The 18,606-nt window shown below is 34.4% G+C and overlaps 1 protein-coding gene across 1 annotated transcript in view; it reads left to right on the top strand.

The window, feature by feature from the left end:
* LOC112974808 (centrosomal protein of 128 kDa-like) overlaps positions 1-18,606 on the top strand; it is a 119,459-nt gene that overhangs the window by 17,070 nt on the left and 83,783 nt on the right. The window contains exons 7-9 of the mRNA XM_026084156.1: positions 10,192-10,542; positions 14,521-15,171; positions 18,328-18,492. Coding sequence (XP_025939941.1) covers positions 10,192-10,542; positions 14,521-15,171; positions 18,328-18,492 — 1,167 coding nt within the window. The remainder of the gene's footprint in view (positions 1-10,191; positions 10,543-14,520; positions 15,172-18,327; positions 18,493-18,606) is intronic.

Genomic DNA, 18,606 nt, shown 5'->3' with positions numbered 1-18,606 from the left:
TGCAAGTAAAAAATCTTTGACTTCTCTGATTGTTTCAACAGAAAATACTTTGTACTTCTTATCTGCTTCCCACTACCATTCCCCTACAGAGGCAGTAACAGGAAAATAACTATATATATATTTATTTTTTTTACATATTTTTCTTCCAGTAGGACATCAAGGAATACAAGGATGTGAATTTCTAAACTCATGTACTAACAAAGCCTTTTGTCAAGCCTGTTCTAACAGCTGCTCATATCAGATAGTCTGATTCCCAGTTGGAAGTGACCAGTCATGTTTGAATTGAGTGTAATTTATCTTTGGTTAGTGGGAAGGATGTGACTGTATTTGCCTCTGGTGTATGTACATGTGATGACATAAATTTCTTTTGATTTATTTAAATGTCATTGTTTTCAACAATTTAAGTTTTGAGGTTGTACATTTAGTCCCGGACACTTGCCATAAAATCACAGTATGATGTAAAATGGAAAGGATAAAAAATATTATAATCATGTTTTATTATGTATTTTTGTCTTTCTTTAAACACTTCATTCTTGAACTCATGGTTAGGAGTGAGTTTCATCTTGAACTAATTTTTAAATTTAATATGGAAAATTTTGATTTCAGTTAGTTTATTTTACCTGAGCCTGCTTCTGTAAGATCTTGTAAACATATGTAACTATTTTAAGTATATTGTTCTGTATGAAACTACACAGAAATGGGCTCAACCTGACTGTTATGGATAACAAGTAAATAAACATAGTACACGAATTTTAAAGATAAAATACCCTAATTTCTCCATCAGTGTCTGCAGACTCTCATGTTACTCCAAAAGCAATAAGAAGTAAGCATGTTTGAAGAGACAAATTCTCTTATTTTCTACAAAGAAATTAGATTTGCAAATGAGAAGCCATTATAATGTGTTTGTCTCTTGTCAGTTAGCATTTTCTTTTGTTTATTTGTTTTAGCTCTTTCTAAAGTCTTTAATGTGTGGGAAGTATATTTGCACTGAAGACTGCCTGGTAGTCATGCTATTCCTCTGAAAGGTTATTAGGGAATATAGTTCTAAAAGAAGATTTCTCATTCTAATTAGGTCAAAGTAGTTTTACCGTATTGCCCAGTGCATAACAGCAGACAGTTATTTTGTTAAAGACTTGCTAGCTCTGAGGGGAAAAAGATGTTGATTTGTTTATTTAAGAACAGAATTTATCATTGATATAAATGTTTCAGTCTTCATTTATTTTTATCCTCATTAAAATTCATTTTTATGGCTTTTCCTCCTGTAAAGATGACTCTCTTAGTGAATAATTTTCAGTATATGAGTCAATTAAGATATCTGAAAAGCAATAAGTAACACTGTTCTAAATTAAAAAAATATACTTATGAGAGAAATCCATAATTTTGCCACAGAACAGCTGATATCTGTATTGCTGTGTCAGTGGCTTTTAAACATGGAAATAGTGCTACAGATGCAAACTTTGTCAAAGTGAAGAGTGTATATACATTTAAATCTATTTAAAACCACATATCAGCCTAAAAAAATTAAGGCATTTTAGCTTTATGTTTACATGAACTGTTACCTATTCATGCTTGGGAAAAATATGGAGAAGGCATCACTTCATGAAACTGATTTTGTGCAATGTATCTTTTACTGAAGAAATAAGTTTCTTGACTGAATGTATGCATCTTTCTGGCTTTTTTTCAACTCTCACTGAACTTCATTAACCTTCAGAGCCTGTTGTGTTTGTCTGAAAGTTGCAAGCCTTCTGGCTCGGTGGTTCTTGATGGTACATCCTGACTGGTGAGACATGCAGATTAGACTGTGATGAATAAACTAATATTTGAGTTCTGCATTCAGTAAAGATTAGTAAGAGAAATAATTAGGTTCCTGACTTAGCATTGTTGAAAGTCATAACAGAATGACAAGCAAGTTTATAGCATTAGAAGTTGGTGACTGTACTGCTGAGATACAGGGCAGAAAAAGAAGGAGAAGGAGAAAATTACAGATCGGTCTACTTTAGGTGACTGATATAATTAGTGTGGTGGGGCGAAATGTGGCGTATTGTATTTTTAATCATTGTAGAATGTTTGCACATGGTAACTGTGATTTTAGGCATTTAGTTTTGATTTACAGTAAATTGTGCCAAATGGCTTAGCCTTCCTTGCTTTCTAACTTTAACTGTTCATTAGTGTTTTGAGGAATGTTGCACTGAATACATTGTTTGTTGTGTTTTCTATACTTAGAATGATTTTTTTTTTAATAGTTTTATGGTAAAATGTTGGGTTTTTTTTGGTTGGTTGGGTTTTTTTTCCCCCCTGAAGTGAGGTGTTGAAAATGCTGGTCAAAAGCAATGATCTGTGTAGTCAAGCTAGGGACTGGAAATCTGAATTACACAACAGTAGCAGAGTTGCGTTTTTAGCACCTGTGGCAGTTAGGTTGCACATTAGATAAATAACTGACTTTAAATGGAAAATGTTGGCCTTACTTTTTCTCTACCTTGAGTTTGTCATGAGAATTGAAGGCTAGGTTATATGTTGGGATGTTGGATATGAAGTGAATTAGAACCACTAAACATGTAACTTTTTAACTCAGGCAAACATTACTTCTACTTTTTGAGTTTAACAGCTCTGCTTCTGCCTCATACCTAGACAGGGCCTGCTAACTGAAGTATCTGTAGAGTTGTTGCAGTCTGGCTGATACCCAAAGTTTAATCATTTTTGAAACATAATACTTGTGTACAGCTTCCTAGGGTACTAACTTGCTGCAGTGATGCACTAACTAAATTTAATGGTACTTTTTAAGTGTTTCAAGAAAATAATTCTTTTTTTTATAGAAATCTTCAGATATGAGAGCTAGGAGGAGAGTATTTGATGTTATGTTGGTGACAATTAAGTTAACGTGAATATTCTAAAACCTTTCTCCTGGTTCTGTTAAGAGTAGAACTATTAAAATGAAGCAATAAAACTAATCTAATTAAAAAAAAAAAACAACTGAGACCTAGATTTGTCTTGTATAAAGTTTTTTTAAGTTGAGTAAGTCTATAATTCTTATCCCAGAACAGTCTGGTTAGTTAGGGTGTAAAAGATAAAAAACATGCATTGACTTACTAGTCCTTAAAAAAACCTGTGAGGAACACAGACTTTTATTCCAAAGGTTGTTAATGCAGTAATTAATTTTAACAGGTAAGAATGGTCTTATTTGTAACTAATCTATTCCACTTGAAATTTGTGGAAGGAAGTTGAAACATCCAAAGATTATATTACTGGTTACAATACTTCGGGTTCAAATCTTGACTTTGATAACAAATCAAAGCATAGTCAATGGTAAAATAATTCCATGGTAATATCTATAAATTCTCTTTTATAGTTGCCAGTCTATTTTAAATTGTTTGAGAGCCTCTATTCTAAAGGGGAGAGGAAAGCAAAGAAACAATATATCTATACTGTTAAAACTGTTGAAACTATAACTGCCTATGCTCATTTCTCTTCACGGAGGAAGAAAGAGGCAGAACTTTTGTTGGCTGAGGCTCTCTATCTTGAGGTAGGCCACAGTAGTCCCCTAATTTATCTTACATTAGTCAGTTCCCTAAAAACTGGTTGTGAACATGTGCTTTCATCAGAGTGGAGTTTAAGTGGCCTTAGTACAGTGAGGATATATTTCAACTTAACAATGTTGGTAGAGTTTATCTTTTAAAATCAAATTGAGGTAATTGATAAAGGTAATTTGCAATGGATGTTCTATGAATGCTTGCTCAGAACTGTAAGAAAAACTACCAAATATGTTACCAAGAACCATGCTAGAAAAAAATCGGTCAGATCATTGGCTTTTCAAACTATGCTTGCATTATTTTTAGCAGTTATGCCTGAGACTGCTCTCAGATTTGCTCTGAATGGCTCAGATTACTTCTGTTTGTGCTATCTGTTAGGCAAGAGCTAGAACTTTAACCAGTTCCCTGCTCTGTTACCCCAAAATGCTTTGGTTTCCTTGTCTGGAGAGCCAACTGAGGCTTCCAGAATAGCTTGTGGTCTGTATAGAGAGAAGGGATCTGGATGTGGCTGAAGTTATGTTGACTTTCCCTCCTTTCTACCTAAGGTGACACCTAGGTGAGCTTGGGAACAATGAACCACCTGAGAGAGAGCGATAGTTCTTAAATGAGAATAGATGAGACAAGCTTCATGTCTTCCCCACTTCATTTCCAGCATACAGAGGCTCTCTAGCTGAGGCTCTTTTATTAAGAGAAAGATATAGTTTGCCTGAGCTGAAAGTGTTTCTTGAAATATTTGCTTTCACTTAAACTATCTTAAGTCTGTTTGTGGTCTGTTCTTATTTGAAAATCATGTATTTTTCAGTCTTTCATTGTGTAAATTTAATGTGAACTTTATTTATAAAAGTGACCAGTACCCTTCTCTATAGATAAATAAGCTTAAAGTATAAAATCATCCTTCAAAAAACTTATTTCTTGATTACCACAAATAACACAATAAAAGGGAAATAAGCCAGAGTTTTGAAATGAGCAAGTGTAACTGTTCATGAGTAATTCTTGCAAACTTTAATGATAAATGATTTAAATTTAACAGCAGGTCAGATTAAGTAACAATTCTTTTGCTAATTATTTGTTTTGAGGATTGTTGTCTTGCACAAGAAAATAACATGGGATGGCTAAATCAATACTTTAAAAAGCATTTTTTAATCATTTAAAATTATTAAAATGATCAAAAAGTTAAGATGAAAATTAGTTTTAATAAATTAAGAAATAAAATACTTGAACAATTTACTAAATGTAATGATTCAGAGTGCTTCTTTTAAAGTTTTGTTTAAAATACAGTAGACCATGCAATGACTGTGGATGAACTTTATTATGCTGTTTTTAAGAAAATACTTTTTTTTTTTTTGCTCTCATATTGCATGACAGATGATACTGTGCATTAAATGAGAAATATTTACTTTTCTGCACGTTAGTTGGCTCTTTTACAAGGAGTTCTGATTTAGGAAGGAATCCTTTTTTATACTATACCCTGTGGCAAAATAAATAGGAGTTTTACAGAGGCATTAAAATATTGGTAACACAGCTTTTCTGAATGGATCAAACAGCCCGTGCATTTTTGGCTAAAGTAGTCAGGTGTCTATCATCCTCCTTGCACACTGAGGTTTGGTTGTACCCTATTGTTGTTATGATGTACAAATTTGGGTCCCTTAGCATTTCTTGCCTAACAATAAGAAGTGTGAATGTAATGATTTTTACCACAGTCAGGATTTTTTTTTACCATAACAGAAGTGCAAAATTTGCTTCATTCTTCAGCTCATATTAGGAATACTAGATTATCAACTACTGTCTGCATTGTTTAAAGAAAATAGTAAGGTGCAATAGTAAAAGTGCATTGTATCTTCTTTACATTGGATTTTATAATTAGAAAGCAAGAACTCTAAACTTGTGTTTGATACCACATACAAATGTTGGAGGCCCATCCCAAGGCAGATATGACTTCAATTGTATGATTATTTCTGAAATATAGCAGTTGTACTGCATCACATCTGAATCATCTGGGAGTGACAGTTATATGGCATGTGTGCTCCCTTGTCAGTGCAACCTGAGGCATTGTCTATAGTGGTTTTTTTTAAAGGTCGAGACAAAGACATCAAAAAGCTAAAAATCACTGTACAAATCTTCAGAATATATTTAACAACCAACCATCCTAAATGTCCTTGTCTCCTTTAGACAGGAGAGCCTCCATAGTGTCATGGCATATGTCACAGAACATGGTCATGCTCTTGTCGCATCCAGAGCAGCCCACTGACTCCTCTTGGTGACTGACCCTCAGCCACCAAAGGCACTAAGTGCTCCTTGGAATCTGTGATCTTAATATGAAGGCTGCATTTCTCATCTGCATAGAAATTTTTGTGGAGTCACAGGTGTTTGGTAATTTTGTTACTCTGAGGAAACACTGAGATGTCCAAGGAGTGTGGGTTTTTTTCTCGAATAAATGCAACCTCCTAAAATTCTTGTCCTTTCTCTTAAATCTTACTCTTGTTTACTGCAGTCATAACTGAGAAAGAGGAAAAAAAATCATATTTCTCCATATTCCTGTCTCATATGATCATGGAAACCCTTAAAATGTTTAAATTCTAAATTGCTTACTAGGGACTTCATCCAAAATAAGAGTGTAGAAATTAGGATAGAGTCTACAAGGTCTAAAGTGAACACTGCTTGTGTGTGTTTTTTTGCTTTTGTTTTTGTGTTGTTGTTGTTGTTGTTAGTGACACCTTCTTCAGCTTCTGGATGCTATGGTGTCCTAATCAAGGACTGCTCCTTTTCGAGCCATAGCACAGTACTTCACCCTTGACACTGATGAAAAAATCTCTGCCTCCCAAATAAACAAACAAAAAACCAGCCCAACAGAAAACCCTGTGTAGCCAAGCTTCATTATAATACCAGAATAGGTCCTCAAAGGGTCTGTCCCAGTCCATTTCTCAGTTTCAGCCTGTGCTGAACTTGCATTCAGTACTATTCTGGCTGCGGTAGAATGTGCATGCAAACAGCTGTGCGAAGGAAACAATCAAGTTGTGCCTTACATTAATGATTTTTAATGAGTTTTTTTGTGATATATTGTCTGCATGCATGTTTAATGTCCCTAGAACTGAGAATCTGTGGCCGAAAGGATAGTGAGGAGTGAGAGGCTAAAGCGAAACTGGGGAATGAGACTTATCATTTGTATATGGACATCTGTATATATAGCATGGTGGGAAGTAGGGTACTACTTTCCCTAGGTGTTGTTGCTATTTGAGAGTATTCAACATTGACCATCCACAGTAGAATGCAAGTATAAACATTGAATGTGAAATATTTTGCTACTGTAAAATAAAATATATGATTTTCATGTCTTAAGGTCTCGACAAACTTAAGAATGCTAGGCACATGGTGTATGTTTTATAAAATTTTAAATATTAAATCTAACGGTTTTTAAAAATACACTGAAATTGAAAAGTGCAATACTATATATCAGCTTAATTATCAACTACTTTTAGTTGTAGAGATAGCTTCTCATTTCCTTCTTTTTTAAAATAACAGTTAAGGTCACCCTTGCAAAATGAAACTCTATGGTCATACTTTCACAGCCCAGCACTGCAAAGTAAAATGTTCTTCCAATGACAGCAGTCTTTTAGATAATTACTATTTACTATCAAAACAATCTTAATTCTCATAAAATCAGAAATAGTCATTAAAACTTGTATAGTAATTTAAGCTGATGAATGGAGGTTTGTGTTTTGCATTAGCTGTATACTATCTGCTGATACGACCTTCTGCAAAAAGTAATTTAAGTGCAGCATGTGAACAATAAACATGGACAATATAGCATGCCTTGCTAAATATGATACCCCTTTCAGACAATCACTGCTCAGTGAATGATTAGTCATTTCACAAAATAGTTCCAATCATTAAATCAAAACTGTGACCTTTAAGATTGTTTTAATAATATGAAAATGAAAGTAATTATGTAGTCATTTTTGCACTAAACTGTCAAAGTTTGTTTGAAGGCGGTGGATATGCTCTTGACTTGTCAATTTCTGTCTTTTTGAATATGGAATACTTGGTATTTATCTTGGAGATCTAACATTATACTTTTTAACCTTAATGTGGAACTTTAAATCATTTTAATTTTTGAATTAAATATACATTTTAATAAATAATGTTATTTAATTATTTTTGTGTTTTATGTTTAGGTTGAGGATACAAAAAAGATATTGCATCATGCCTGGGGAAAGCATTAGACACATTACTAGAAAACTATTAACTTAGGTAACTCATTTGTAGGACAATTCTGGCATTGAAATTTGCCTGGAGCACATAACTCTTGGCTATGTTGCATCTTCCTCATGAAAACAAACCAGTGAGAAAAATATGTCAAAGTATACATATGGGAATACTAGATTCAAAAGAGAGTTGTCACTAATCCCTAAACACACATCTAAAAATTATCCCATCTATATCACTTAAGGGCAAAAGTATCTTTATGATGTCTCAAGGTGTCCCCTGTCTCATCTCTTGACTAAACAATATTCTCTTTCCAAAATACAGTTGGATATTATTAATAAGCAACCATATAAATCTAATAAAATCAACTTTTTAGAGGGAAAGGACTTATTCAGTTTCAGAAACTACAAAATGCTATGAAGTGTTCCACAATCATATAAAGATGTATGGGAATTTACATCCCACTCATGATTGAGATTATCAGATACTAGCTAGTCTGAAGGTAGGGGATTTCTTCTCCAAAAAGCGATTGTGTTATTTTACAGGATGATAGCAATTACTTTTATTTGCTGTATACCCAACTTAATTTCTGAGGCACAGATTTGAAATAACAATTGAGACCTACATCAAGGTGGAGCAGTATAATATGGGCAGCACTTGAAACAAAAAAAACCTCATGAGGATTGACAAAATATGTTAGCTGTCAAGTGATTTGCCAGCCCTGAGAAATCATCCCTAATTCCAGTGCAGGTGAAACTGTTCAGGGAAACCACCACAAATTTTGTGTCAGTTTAGTATGTTTCTATATAAGGTACTTTTAATGTTTACATTTCGCTACCTGTGTAAGATTTACCCTTGCCTATTCCTTAATGTGTTTACATATTGCTTTTTTATGCATCTCAGTTGTGTCTAGAATGGGAATGCTCATCCTATAGTTGAGCAACTGGTTGTCCAGTGGGTAATCCTACTCCTGTTTTGTTCTCTGCAGCCCTCTTTCTGCAAAGGCATCTTGGGTGTGAGTAAAACGCTGGAGTGATCGTTCTTGCCTGTGGCAGCTGTCCGTTGCTGTGGGCTGTGTGCTCTGGCGGTCCCACAGCCTGTCATGTGCAAGGGTGCACATTCAGTTTTGCTGCTAGGACAGCAAATGCTATCCTGAAAAGACTGGATCAGTTTATGGCCTCCCTGAAAGTAATGGCCTGGTTGGAAAGAACTGTGGCAGGGTATTTAATCAGCTTTTCAGATATAATGTGTAGAATGACTGGTTATATACTCTTTCCTAGGCAAAGTACTCTTCCCTTGTCTGTTCTGAATTGCATCCTGTTTATTTCAGACTGTGTCTCCAATTTGTTTCAGTCCTTCTGAAAACTGGCCTCTTCTCTAAAGTATTTCTGTCCCTTGAAACTTGATAATATCTTTTACTGACTGCAGAGCAGGCACCTTAAATCCTTCTAAGTCATTAATGAAAATATTGAATGGTATGAAATCAGTCTGAATGGGCCTGAAATACAGAATACTAATATCAAATTGTACTTGACAAGCTTAATAAACTTCAATTTTGGTAGTGAAGCATCAATAACTGATTTCCAAGTATGCTTTTGCAGAAGGTTCATGGAGAATATGGTTTCCTGACTTTCTTATGAGACTGTCCTCAGAAATAAAGCCAGATTCAAGATATGTCGCTTTTATTATTTTTAAAATATTTGGCTTCGTTCTCTGCTTTTTGTGTTTTCTAACATATTTCACTCAGTATTGAGAGATCACTTCCTCATGATCCTCCTCATAGGTTCATGATGCTATTGGCTCTAATATGCTTGCTACATTTCAAACAGGTATCTTGCACTTTGTTCTAGAAACATCCACCAAGCCACTGTAATCTCTTGGTATTCTTCAAATCCTTCCATAATACCCTCATTCATCCTGATGCTTCCATAAAAGTTCTTAACAACTAGTTCATATACTGTAGATTTCTGTTATGCTGACTGCTATTCTTTCCTTGCTTCTTCCTTTCCCCTTGTCTGTTTATATTTATCTCCGTACATCTTGCTTTATTCTGTATTTGCACATAACATAGTAGGATCTTGGTCAATGATTCCTTCTTGCACTTATATTTTATAATCAATGAAATGAACATCCAGAAGAGGAACAAATGCTGAAAATAAAACATGGGATAAAGTAACCATGTATTTTATATCATATTTTAATGCTATAAGATGTTACACTATAAGATGTTACATTATAACACGAAAAGCGGTGTTTTTTTTTTTTTTTTTTTTTTTTAAACCACTGCAGATAGGGAGATTCTGTGGGTTAACAGGTTTTCACTGATAGTCAAAGTGATCTATTATGCTATTCATATTTTAGATAGGAATGTGATTTAAGCATCACTGTACATTGTTTGGTAAGGCTTCATGGTGTATATCTTTAGGGTTTGTATTTTCATAATTTGCTGTGATGATTTCAGGTGTTAATGTCTGACCTGGAAAACAGGGAAAAGCAGCAGCAAAAAATGCTGGACCAGCTGAAGGAAATACAGAGTTCCTACAAGGCTTGTGAGAGTGGACGTAGACAAACTGAACTCCAGGCTGCTGAGCTAGCTCAGCAAGTTGAAGAGAGTGCTAAGGAAGCAGAACGATACCTCACTGAATTCAAGCATTCAGAGGCACTCAGGCTAGAGACAGAGAAAAAAAAAGAAGATTTGAAGGTGAGAGCACAGGAAACCATCAGACAGTGGAAGCTGAAATGTAAGAAACTAGATCACGAGATGGAAAAACAAAGTGAAACTATCAATGATCTGATGAACAAGAACAGTCAGGTGAGAGCAATGTGTGTGGTTGTGTGATTGTTTTTTTGTTTTGTTTTGTTTTTTGTTTGTATCCTTTCCATTTAGTTTAGAAGTGAAGATAAGGGGTTTATGTAAACTGTGACTTACATTCCACCTTAAGTTCTGGACTGAAGTTTTTTGGGGGACTTCAAACCAGCTAATAGAGAGCAATATTTTTTAGTTATTACTGATCTGAGATGAACTTGTATCAGAAGCTATGTTCCAAAATTAGCTTAACTTTATTAAGTTCCAGATTCTCTATCTGCTATTTGTTTCAGTCTCTTCACTTAACCAAAGCTTTCTTTTGTAAAAATGTAAGGAAAGTTTCTCCATTTATGTTGATTTTTCATTAAGTGTTAACTGAATAAGTAATTTAGCTCATTTTTAGTTAACTTTTGTGAGGAAATTGTGCCACATTATTTTTCATAAACTTTTAATCACATTAAGTTATAACCCATGTTCAAGTTATGCATCATATCATGTAGTGGGCAGTGGTCACATCTTGGATGTGATTGTAAATATTTATTTTCACCATGTATTTCAGATTCCTAACAAACAGGTCATAATGCTACAGGGACTTTGGTACCACTAGCATGTTTTTCATTTCATTCTGTATTTAAGCTTTTCTCAGACTCTAGAATTTTAATGATATCTTCTATTGACAATAAAGACCACAGATTCTGAAATTTCAGAAGGACGGCAGCTTAGTCTGGATTTGTTGTTTGGAGGCAACAGAAGGTTCTTAATTTTTTGTTTGTTTGTTTGAGGGTGTGCACATATGAACACTCAAGTTTTGGAACATATAGGTGTCCTGTACTCAGTCTGGAGATTTTAGCAAAAAGGGAACCCTTACCTTCATTCATGCTGAACATGCAGTTCCTAGTTATTCATCTGGATAGAAACACTCTGTGTTCCTTATGAATTTTTTTGTTTGTAACTTAACTCTCTTTTTTAAATGCTTTTCATGTATGTTTTGTTTTAGCCCCTTCCTTATATTTTTCAGAACTTTTCTTTGAAAGAATCCTTTCAGAATTTGATCATGTGATATTTCTGGGCTTTCATTTGTCTTTTTTTCAGTATGGCATATCATGTATTCCTCTTTTCCTTTTTCCATGAAGTTCCTCAGGAAAAAAGCTGTGTCTTTCTTTAATATGCAGAATTCCTTGACTTTTTCTAGTCCTGACAGGCTGCTTTAAAGGCAAACCCTCACATCAGTGTCAATGCTGATCATCTGTTGTTGGAAAAGTAGTACAAACCATCATTCTCTTTGTAGTGAATCTGTGGTTCTTTGTATTTTCTAGTGTTTGGTTCAAAAGATGTCTGCTCCTATCATGGCCAGGATAGTGCTAAGCTTCATGTCATGAGCATTTCTCTTAATCCACATGCACTGCTGGTGCAGTATATGATACTCTATGGCCTAAATTTGTTTTTATAGAGCGTCCCTCACCTCTTTTTACATATTTTCTGGGGGCATGTATGCTATATGGAAGTTACTAAATCTGATAGACCTGGGGTGTCTCCATGCCATCCTCTACTTTGTCTTACTCAAAGTTTGTAATTTTCAGGGGATATGTATTGTGAAGTGTGGTCAGTTTGTATTCATCCTGTGTTGTGCCTGATTTAATAATGTTTTCTGAGCTTGGTACATGTCCGGTACATGTAAGTAAAGTCAAAAGTACAGGAGAAGCCACAATGGAGCTAATCCTTAACTGAAATTAATAAATTCTAGCAGATCTAAGATGTCATTCCTCCTGGAGCTGTTATTTCTCTCTTGAAATCCCTAGCTTATTCAATGCTCTCTAGTTATTTTTCATTATCTGGTGTGTCCATGCTCACTATTATACCTATCAACAATTCATTCTGTGGTCATCTTGTTGTATTAGTGTAGCTCTAGCCCATTTGTTTTAGGAAATAAGATTCCCAAACATTTGAGAAGTTGGTCATCCATCTAGGTAAAGGAAAGTGTTTAAGGAAAGGAAGAAAACCTGAATCATTTAAAAATTGTGTACATCTCTTATAATAGACAAATGAGAAGTAAACAGTAGAGAAGTGAAATTTGTGGAAAAACAAGCAGAGAGCCCCCAATGCTCTGAAACCAATGTTCGTCTAAAAGCACAGACTAACACAGTCTTTGTAATATCAATTCGTACTGCTATCCAAGACTGAAATTTCGTTTAGATTTGGTACGTAAGATTCCTTGACATGGATTTTGTTTCTCTGTTCTTAACGTTTTCTGCAACAAATGCATAAAAATGTTAAATGCAGTTGCCTTCGTTTTACCTTCATTTAAAAAAACAGTTTCAATCTTGTTTCTTATTCTAAAGATCATCAGCATGTTGCCAACAAGTTTGAGATAAGTTTTTCACATCTGAAGAACATCTCTTTATTGGAGGATATAAAATATCAAATAAACTGCAAGTCATTATGGAGGAGAAAAAAAGCACAAACAACACTTCATGTCCTCAGTGCAATATCATAGACAGTTTCCATACAAGGGTGTAAGCCATCTAGATGCAACATTTTGTGATAAGCTTCAGTGAACTAGAGGAATGTAATTTAGCCAGCTTTGAAATACACAGACAATTCAATGTCTGAGAAAAAACTATTAAAAAAAAAATGAAAGAGAAAGAAAGAGAAATGCTAGTCTGATGTCTTTGGTTCTGATACAGGCCTTCAAAGGGGTGATGGCAAATTTTCAAAATTGGATTCCAAGAGTAGTTTGCATTTATATGAAATGTTCCAAATATTTGCAGACTAGTTATAGGAAGGTTGAAACACTGATATCTTCTCTGGGGGGGAACCCCATCCCCATCCCCCGAAACATGATGATTATTACTCTGTATTCTTGCTTTCTTATTTTCATATTTTGTCCTACATTGATTATTTTTGGGGTACTTACAAATTCTTTTATTATTTTTAAACTGCAGTCTGTTAACCTTAATTGTCTTTTGTCCTAGATTATTTAAAGTAAATATGTTATCTTTTAGGGAGAAATGTATACTGTTTGTAGAAGTAGTCTTGCTGGAAATAGCCAGTAAAATGCAGTATAAAATTTCTTTAAGCCAGTTTAAAAAATCCAATAGTTTGTATGATGCATCAGGAAAATCTCTTCTTGTCCCTTTATTACTTTTTATTATCATAGCAGTGATTTATGATTTGTGGTATATGTACTGTAAATTCCTGTTTGTTTCAAGCAGAAAGTTTAAAAAATTAGGTTATGCATCAAGATAAGTAGGAATCAGGAATCATTAACATCAGGAACCATAAACATCAGTTTAATGAGATGTGGTATTTAGTAATAAACATTCACTTGCAGTGCAAAATCATTCTGTCTTTTATAGCAATTTCTAGGAGTTTTTTAACCTCAGATGTCAGTATTGAAAAACATGACCATTAAACTCTCTAGGAAACAGCAGATTTATTTATTAAACATGGCTGATTTTCCTTTTAAAGATGAATTCTTCATTTCTTAGCTTTTATGCATCAGTTGAACCAGGCATTCAACTACTATTGATACTTCAGTGTGTAGTTTYAGAATAATTTAAAGGTGATATCCTGGTTTCATAATGTTTTAGAAAAGAAGCAAAACAAGTAAGCCTACAAAATGAACCTGTAGGTAAGATATATATGACCAGTCCTCTTTGTGTTCTGCTTGGTTACTATATTGCCTCTCTTCTTCCATAATGCTATTTGGAAGAACCTGCAAAGATGATCATCCCAGCCTGCAAAGAGGGTGAGAGAAACAAGGGATTAACCAAAATTGTCCCAGCTCAGGAGGCTAGGTCAGTTAAGCACAGGTCTAATTTCAAGATCACCTATGTTCTGTGCCTAAATTTAAAGGAACGTTGCATACGTGTGAACTGAGCTCATAACAAGCAAATGTTTTGTACTTTCACAGAGCAAAGTGGCTTCCAACAGTTTTTCTTAGTTATTGTATATGTCATTGGATTTCTTTTTCTTATTTTCTAGGCCCTAAAAGAAAAAGATGATCTCAAAAGTCAACTTCTCTCTGCTATACACCAAATAGAAAACCTTAGGAAGGAACTGAATGATGTGCTTACAAAGAGGGCCCAGCAGGAAGAGGAACTCCACTGCAAAGAGGTAAAGCTGAATGAGATGAAGTCTCGCCAGATATCTCTTGAGGAAGAGATCAAAGTAGTCCACGGTACTGTAAATAAATTGGAGAATGAGTTGAAAAAGCAGGTCTTTGTACAAAACCAGATGCAAATTGAAAAGGAACACTTGGAAGGAGAACTTGCAACCACTAACTTGATCCGTGAAAAAGATCGGGAAAGACTCTTAGAAATGCAAGCAGATGTGAAAAACTTAAGCGCTATACGTGTGGAACTAACAAACAGAATAGCAGAAGAAGAGAAAACCAAAAAGGAATTGCATAAGAGCCTCTCAGATCTCCAGAAGCAGCAGGAATCTAAGCATCACGAGATGACTTCAGCTAACAGGCAATTGAAGATGGAAAGAGAAGTTCACCAGCAGGAGTTGGCAGATCTTAGGTCAGAGTTACAGAATGTTAAAATCGAACATGAACGAAATGTTCAAGAGCTGATGAAGCTCATTAAGCAAGAAAAGGATGATGCGGAGGCTCAGATTAGGATGCTAAAGGTATTCTGAATAATTGCACTGTCAAACTTTTTTCCCCTATTGAATGATGAAGTTTATGAAGCATGGACTTTAAAATATTTTAATGTATGCATTTTATTGCAGGTCATCATAAAAGTTGAAAATTCAGGGAAAAAATGTATGCTGATAATAGGTCTAGGTCAAAAGCTTTTTTTTAGTTCAAAAGTAACCAAAATGTGTATGCATGTGATCAATGATTATAACAGTGGTGTGAATATTGATGCTGATTGTTGTACCAAAACAGAATATTAAGAAAATACACTTCTGTGTTTCATTTACAAAATCATGACTTTCTCAGAACCCTTAGTTTACTTTTTTTTTTTTTTTTAGAGTTCATGTCTACAAAATAGAAGAGTGGAAGACTTGAGGGAAATGGTTTTTGTCAGATAGTAGGGCAGGCAACTTTTTTATAGAAGTGCACAAAATGACAAAGAGCAATACTTACTAAAGGCTGTAAGCACAGCAAAAGAGATAATCACATCAGTCTAGGGGGGTGTTTGATGAGGACATGTCATCACACTGATGGTTTGGTTTCTTTTTGCCTGAACTCCTCATTGCATTGCAATTGGGTTTCGCTTTTATGGACAGACTTTTCTTCCAAGTCAAGGTAAACTTAGCATGCTTTTTATCAAACTGTTTTTAAATATAGTGATTTTGAAGACTAAGTTTAGGGAAATCTAGCAGAAACTTTGTTATCTTTTTCTATGAGGCTGGTAAGTTGTTGAGGTTTTTTTGTTTTTTTTTTTTAAGGTCAGAAAATGATTGTCCTTTGCTATTACAATGGCAATCTTGACCTTATTTATGCCTCAGCCTTCTCCCAACAGCACCTACAAAATTTGGACAAAATATATGTTACATTGTACAAAAGTTGTTAATGATGAAGACTTAAATATAAAGGTGAGTTAGGAGGGACTTATGGAGTAAAGGGAAGATGTAACAAAGTTCCTAGGACCCAAAGCCTAATCTTAGCTCAAGTAGGAATTTTGATGAGTGAGTTGCAGACAGTCAAGGGTGCAGAGCCCTGTGTTGACAGGACCAGCTACTGCACAGCTTGTAAAAAGAAGTGCTTTTTGATCTGTTACAGTTCTTTCTCTCTCGCATCCTCTGCCTGATACTTCCTGCTTCACTTTCCTTTGATTTTCTGTAATGCTGCACTGGATTGTAAAATTATGGGGTAGTTGAGGATTTTTTGGGTAATGGGGAGGTAGCGTAGGAATATTGTAGGTTGCAGAAGAACTAGAACTGGAAAAAAACATAGCATTTTGTGTGGGGTGTCAGTGTTGAGAAGGAGCTTGCTGTGTAAGTACTGAGATTCTACTGCTTAAATGGACTCTTGGAACTTAGACATAAGCTTTTAATTCTGCTTCTATAGAATCTATAATGCCCAGTCCCAAAGGAGTCTCTACCAATGACCTAAAATGTCTTTTTTATTTTTATTATTTATTATGTTATTTATTTTTAAATGGATAAGCTAGACACAGGAAATTAAGTCATTTGCTTAGTGGTCCCCAATCAGCTGTATGTTCAGAAGACCTGAATCTATCCCCTAATTTTACTGTTTGCTCTCCTTTGCTTTGAAAACATCCTTATACTTTTAGAATAATAATCCACAAAATATCTTCATGCCTGTCAGCAATTTCAAGAGTTAATCTTTTATGTAAGATTATCTAGAGATATGTATTTATACATATAAAATTTTATATATGTGTATATATGCCCACACTATGTGGGTATAGCTCTATTTTCCCTCAAGATATTCATATGTGGAAAATGGGTTCAAATCAGATGAGTTAAACTGAGGTCACATCTGTGTTGTCCATAATAGAAATTGGTAAAAATTAATTTCCTCTTTTGTATCTCTTATTCTTTTCTGTTCTCAGAGGCTTCAATGGAATATGTAAAACAAGATAATATAAGTGAGGAATTTGGTTCTTGGATTGTCTGTCTGCATAGACTTTATAATACAATTACCATTAGTAGGGACTGAAGAGGATGGTTTTATAGATATATTCATAGCAAATATTTTAGGCATTGGAGTCTTGTCTTCATGGAATTGGGACACCAAGGTTCTTTCTTGGAATTGTCCCTTGGAGGCGCTTTTGTTGTTCATGTTAGCTCTGGTGTCTAAACTAACTTGTAAAACTTCTCCCCTTCCCCTTCCCCTTCTTCTTCATAAAAGTTAAATTTAAGATGTAATTGGAAGTGTAGAATTACTTGTTTTTCCTCAGGAAAGACTTTACTCTGCAGGTTTATTTTTGTATGTAACTGGGTCCCACAATTCACTAATATAAAACCATTTTCAAATAATGATATATGCATAATTTTCTTCTTAGCTTTGTGTATTTTTTTGCATTCTATAGCTAATCTGTTGAATTTCTCAAATTTGCCAGTTTCAGTCAGTTTTCAGTGATTGTCATTACCTGATATGCATTACATGAATAGCCCTAAAACCAGAGAATTGTAGAAATTAAAAATACAAACTCCTTGAAGTTTTTTCCCTGCAAATGTTGGTTTAATATTGAGTCCTGAAATGAAATGACACAGTTTTAGACTTTCTGATTCCAAATGAATTTGGTAGTGGAAAAGTTGTGTAAACACTAAGCTGCTTAAGGTGATGTCAGCTGATGAGTGTAGCAGAGTTGAATTGGAGAATCTGAGAGTTCTATTTACTGCTTTTAAAACCTTGTATGGTGCTGCGAGGTCTTACAGAATTTTGCAACATACCTGGCAGGCGTCAGTATTTTTTTTAAGCTGATCGATCTTGTTTTGCACTTAATTTTGCATTACAGATAACATAAATGACAGTTCTAAATTGCAAAGGAAAAATCTGTATCATTTAACTTTTTTGCCAGCACTAATAAGTCATAATAATAACTAATCACAAATAAGTCATATTAAGTCATAGTGTACAATAATTTTGTTTTGACTATGAGTTGCTTAGTTGACTGTCTTCAAAATACGTAATATATATTTTACGTGTTCATACAAATGATTGCACTTACTGTAGCTTAAATGTAAAAAATGACATATAGACATTCATCCCTAATTGTGTCCCATGGAGCTGATGCTCTGCAGTCTGGGAGTGTTTTAAAATAGCCCACATATTGACTTTGTCTTCTGTTCTTCCATTATCATCAGATGGACCTTGTAGAGGAGAAAAACATAGTCAAGACTCAATGTCGGCAACTGGAGAAGATAAAAATTGAGTGTGATAAGTTGACAGAAGAATTAACCCAGAATGAAGAGGAAAATATAAAACTTAGGCAAAAATATGAGTTTGTAAAACAAGAATTGGAGAAAAAGGTACCTGTGTTTTAACTATAATTCATCAATCTCACAGCTCTATTTAAACTTCAAATAAATATCTAAAATAGATGGTGAATTTACTTAAAAATGAAAAAAAAGACATACACACAT

Source organism: Apteryx rowi, unplaced genomic scaffold, assembly GCF_003343035.1.
Source record: "Apteryx rowi isolate R43461 unplaced genomic scaffold, aptRow1 scaffold_627, whole genome shotgun sequence".
NCBI classification, from domain to species: domain Eukaryota; kingdom Metazoa; phylum Chordata; class Aves; order Apterygiformes; family Apterygidae; genus Apteryx; species Apteryx rowi.
Note: the sequence above shows the minus strand (reverse complement) of the source record. Positions and strands in the feature narration are given on the sequence as shown.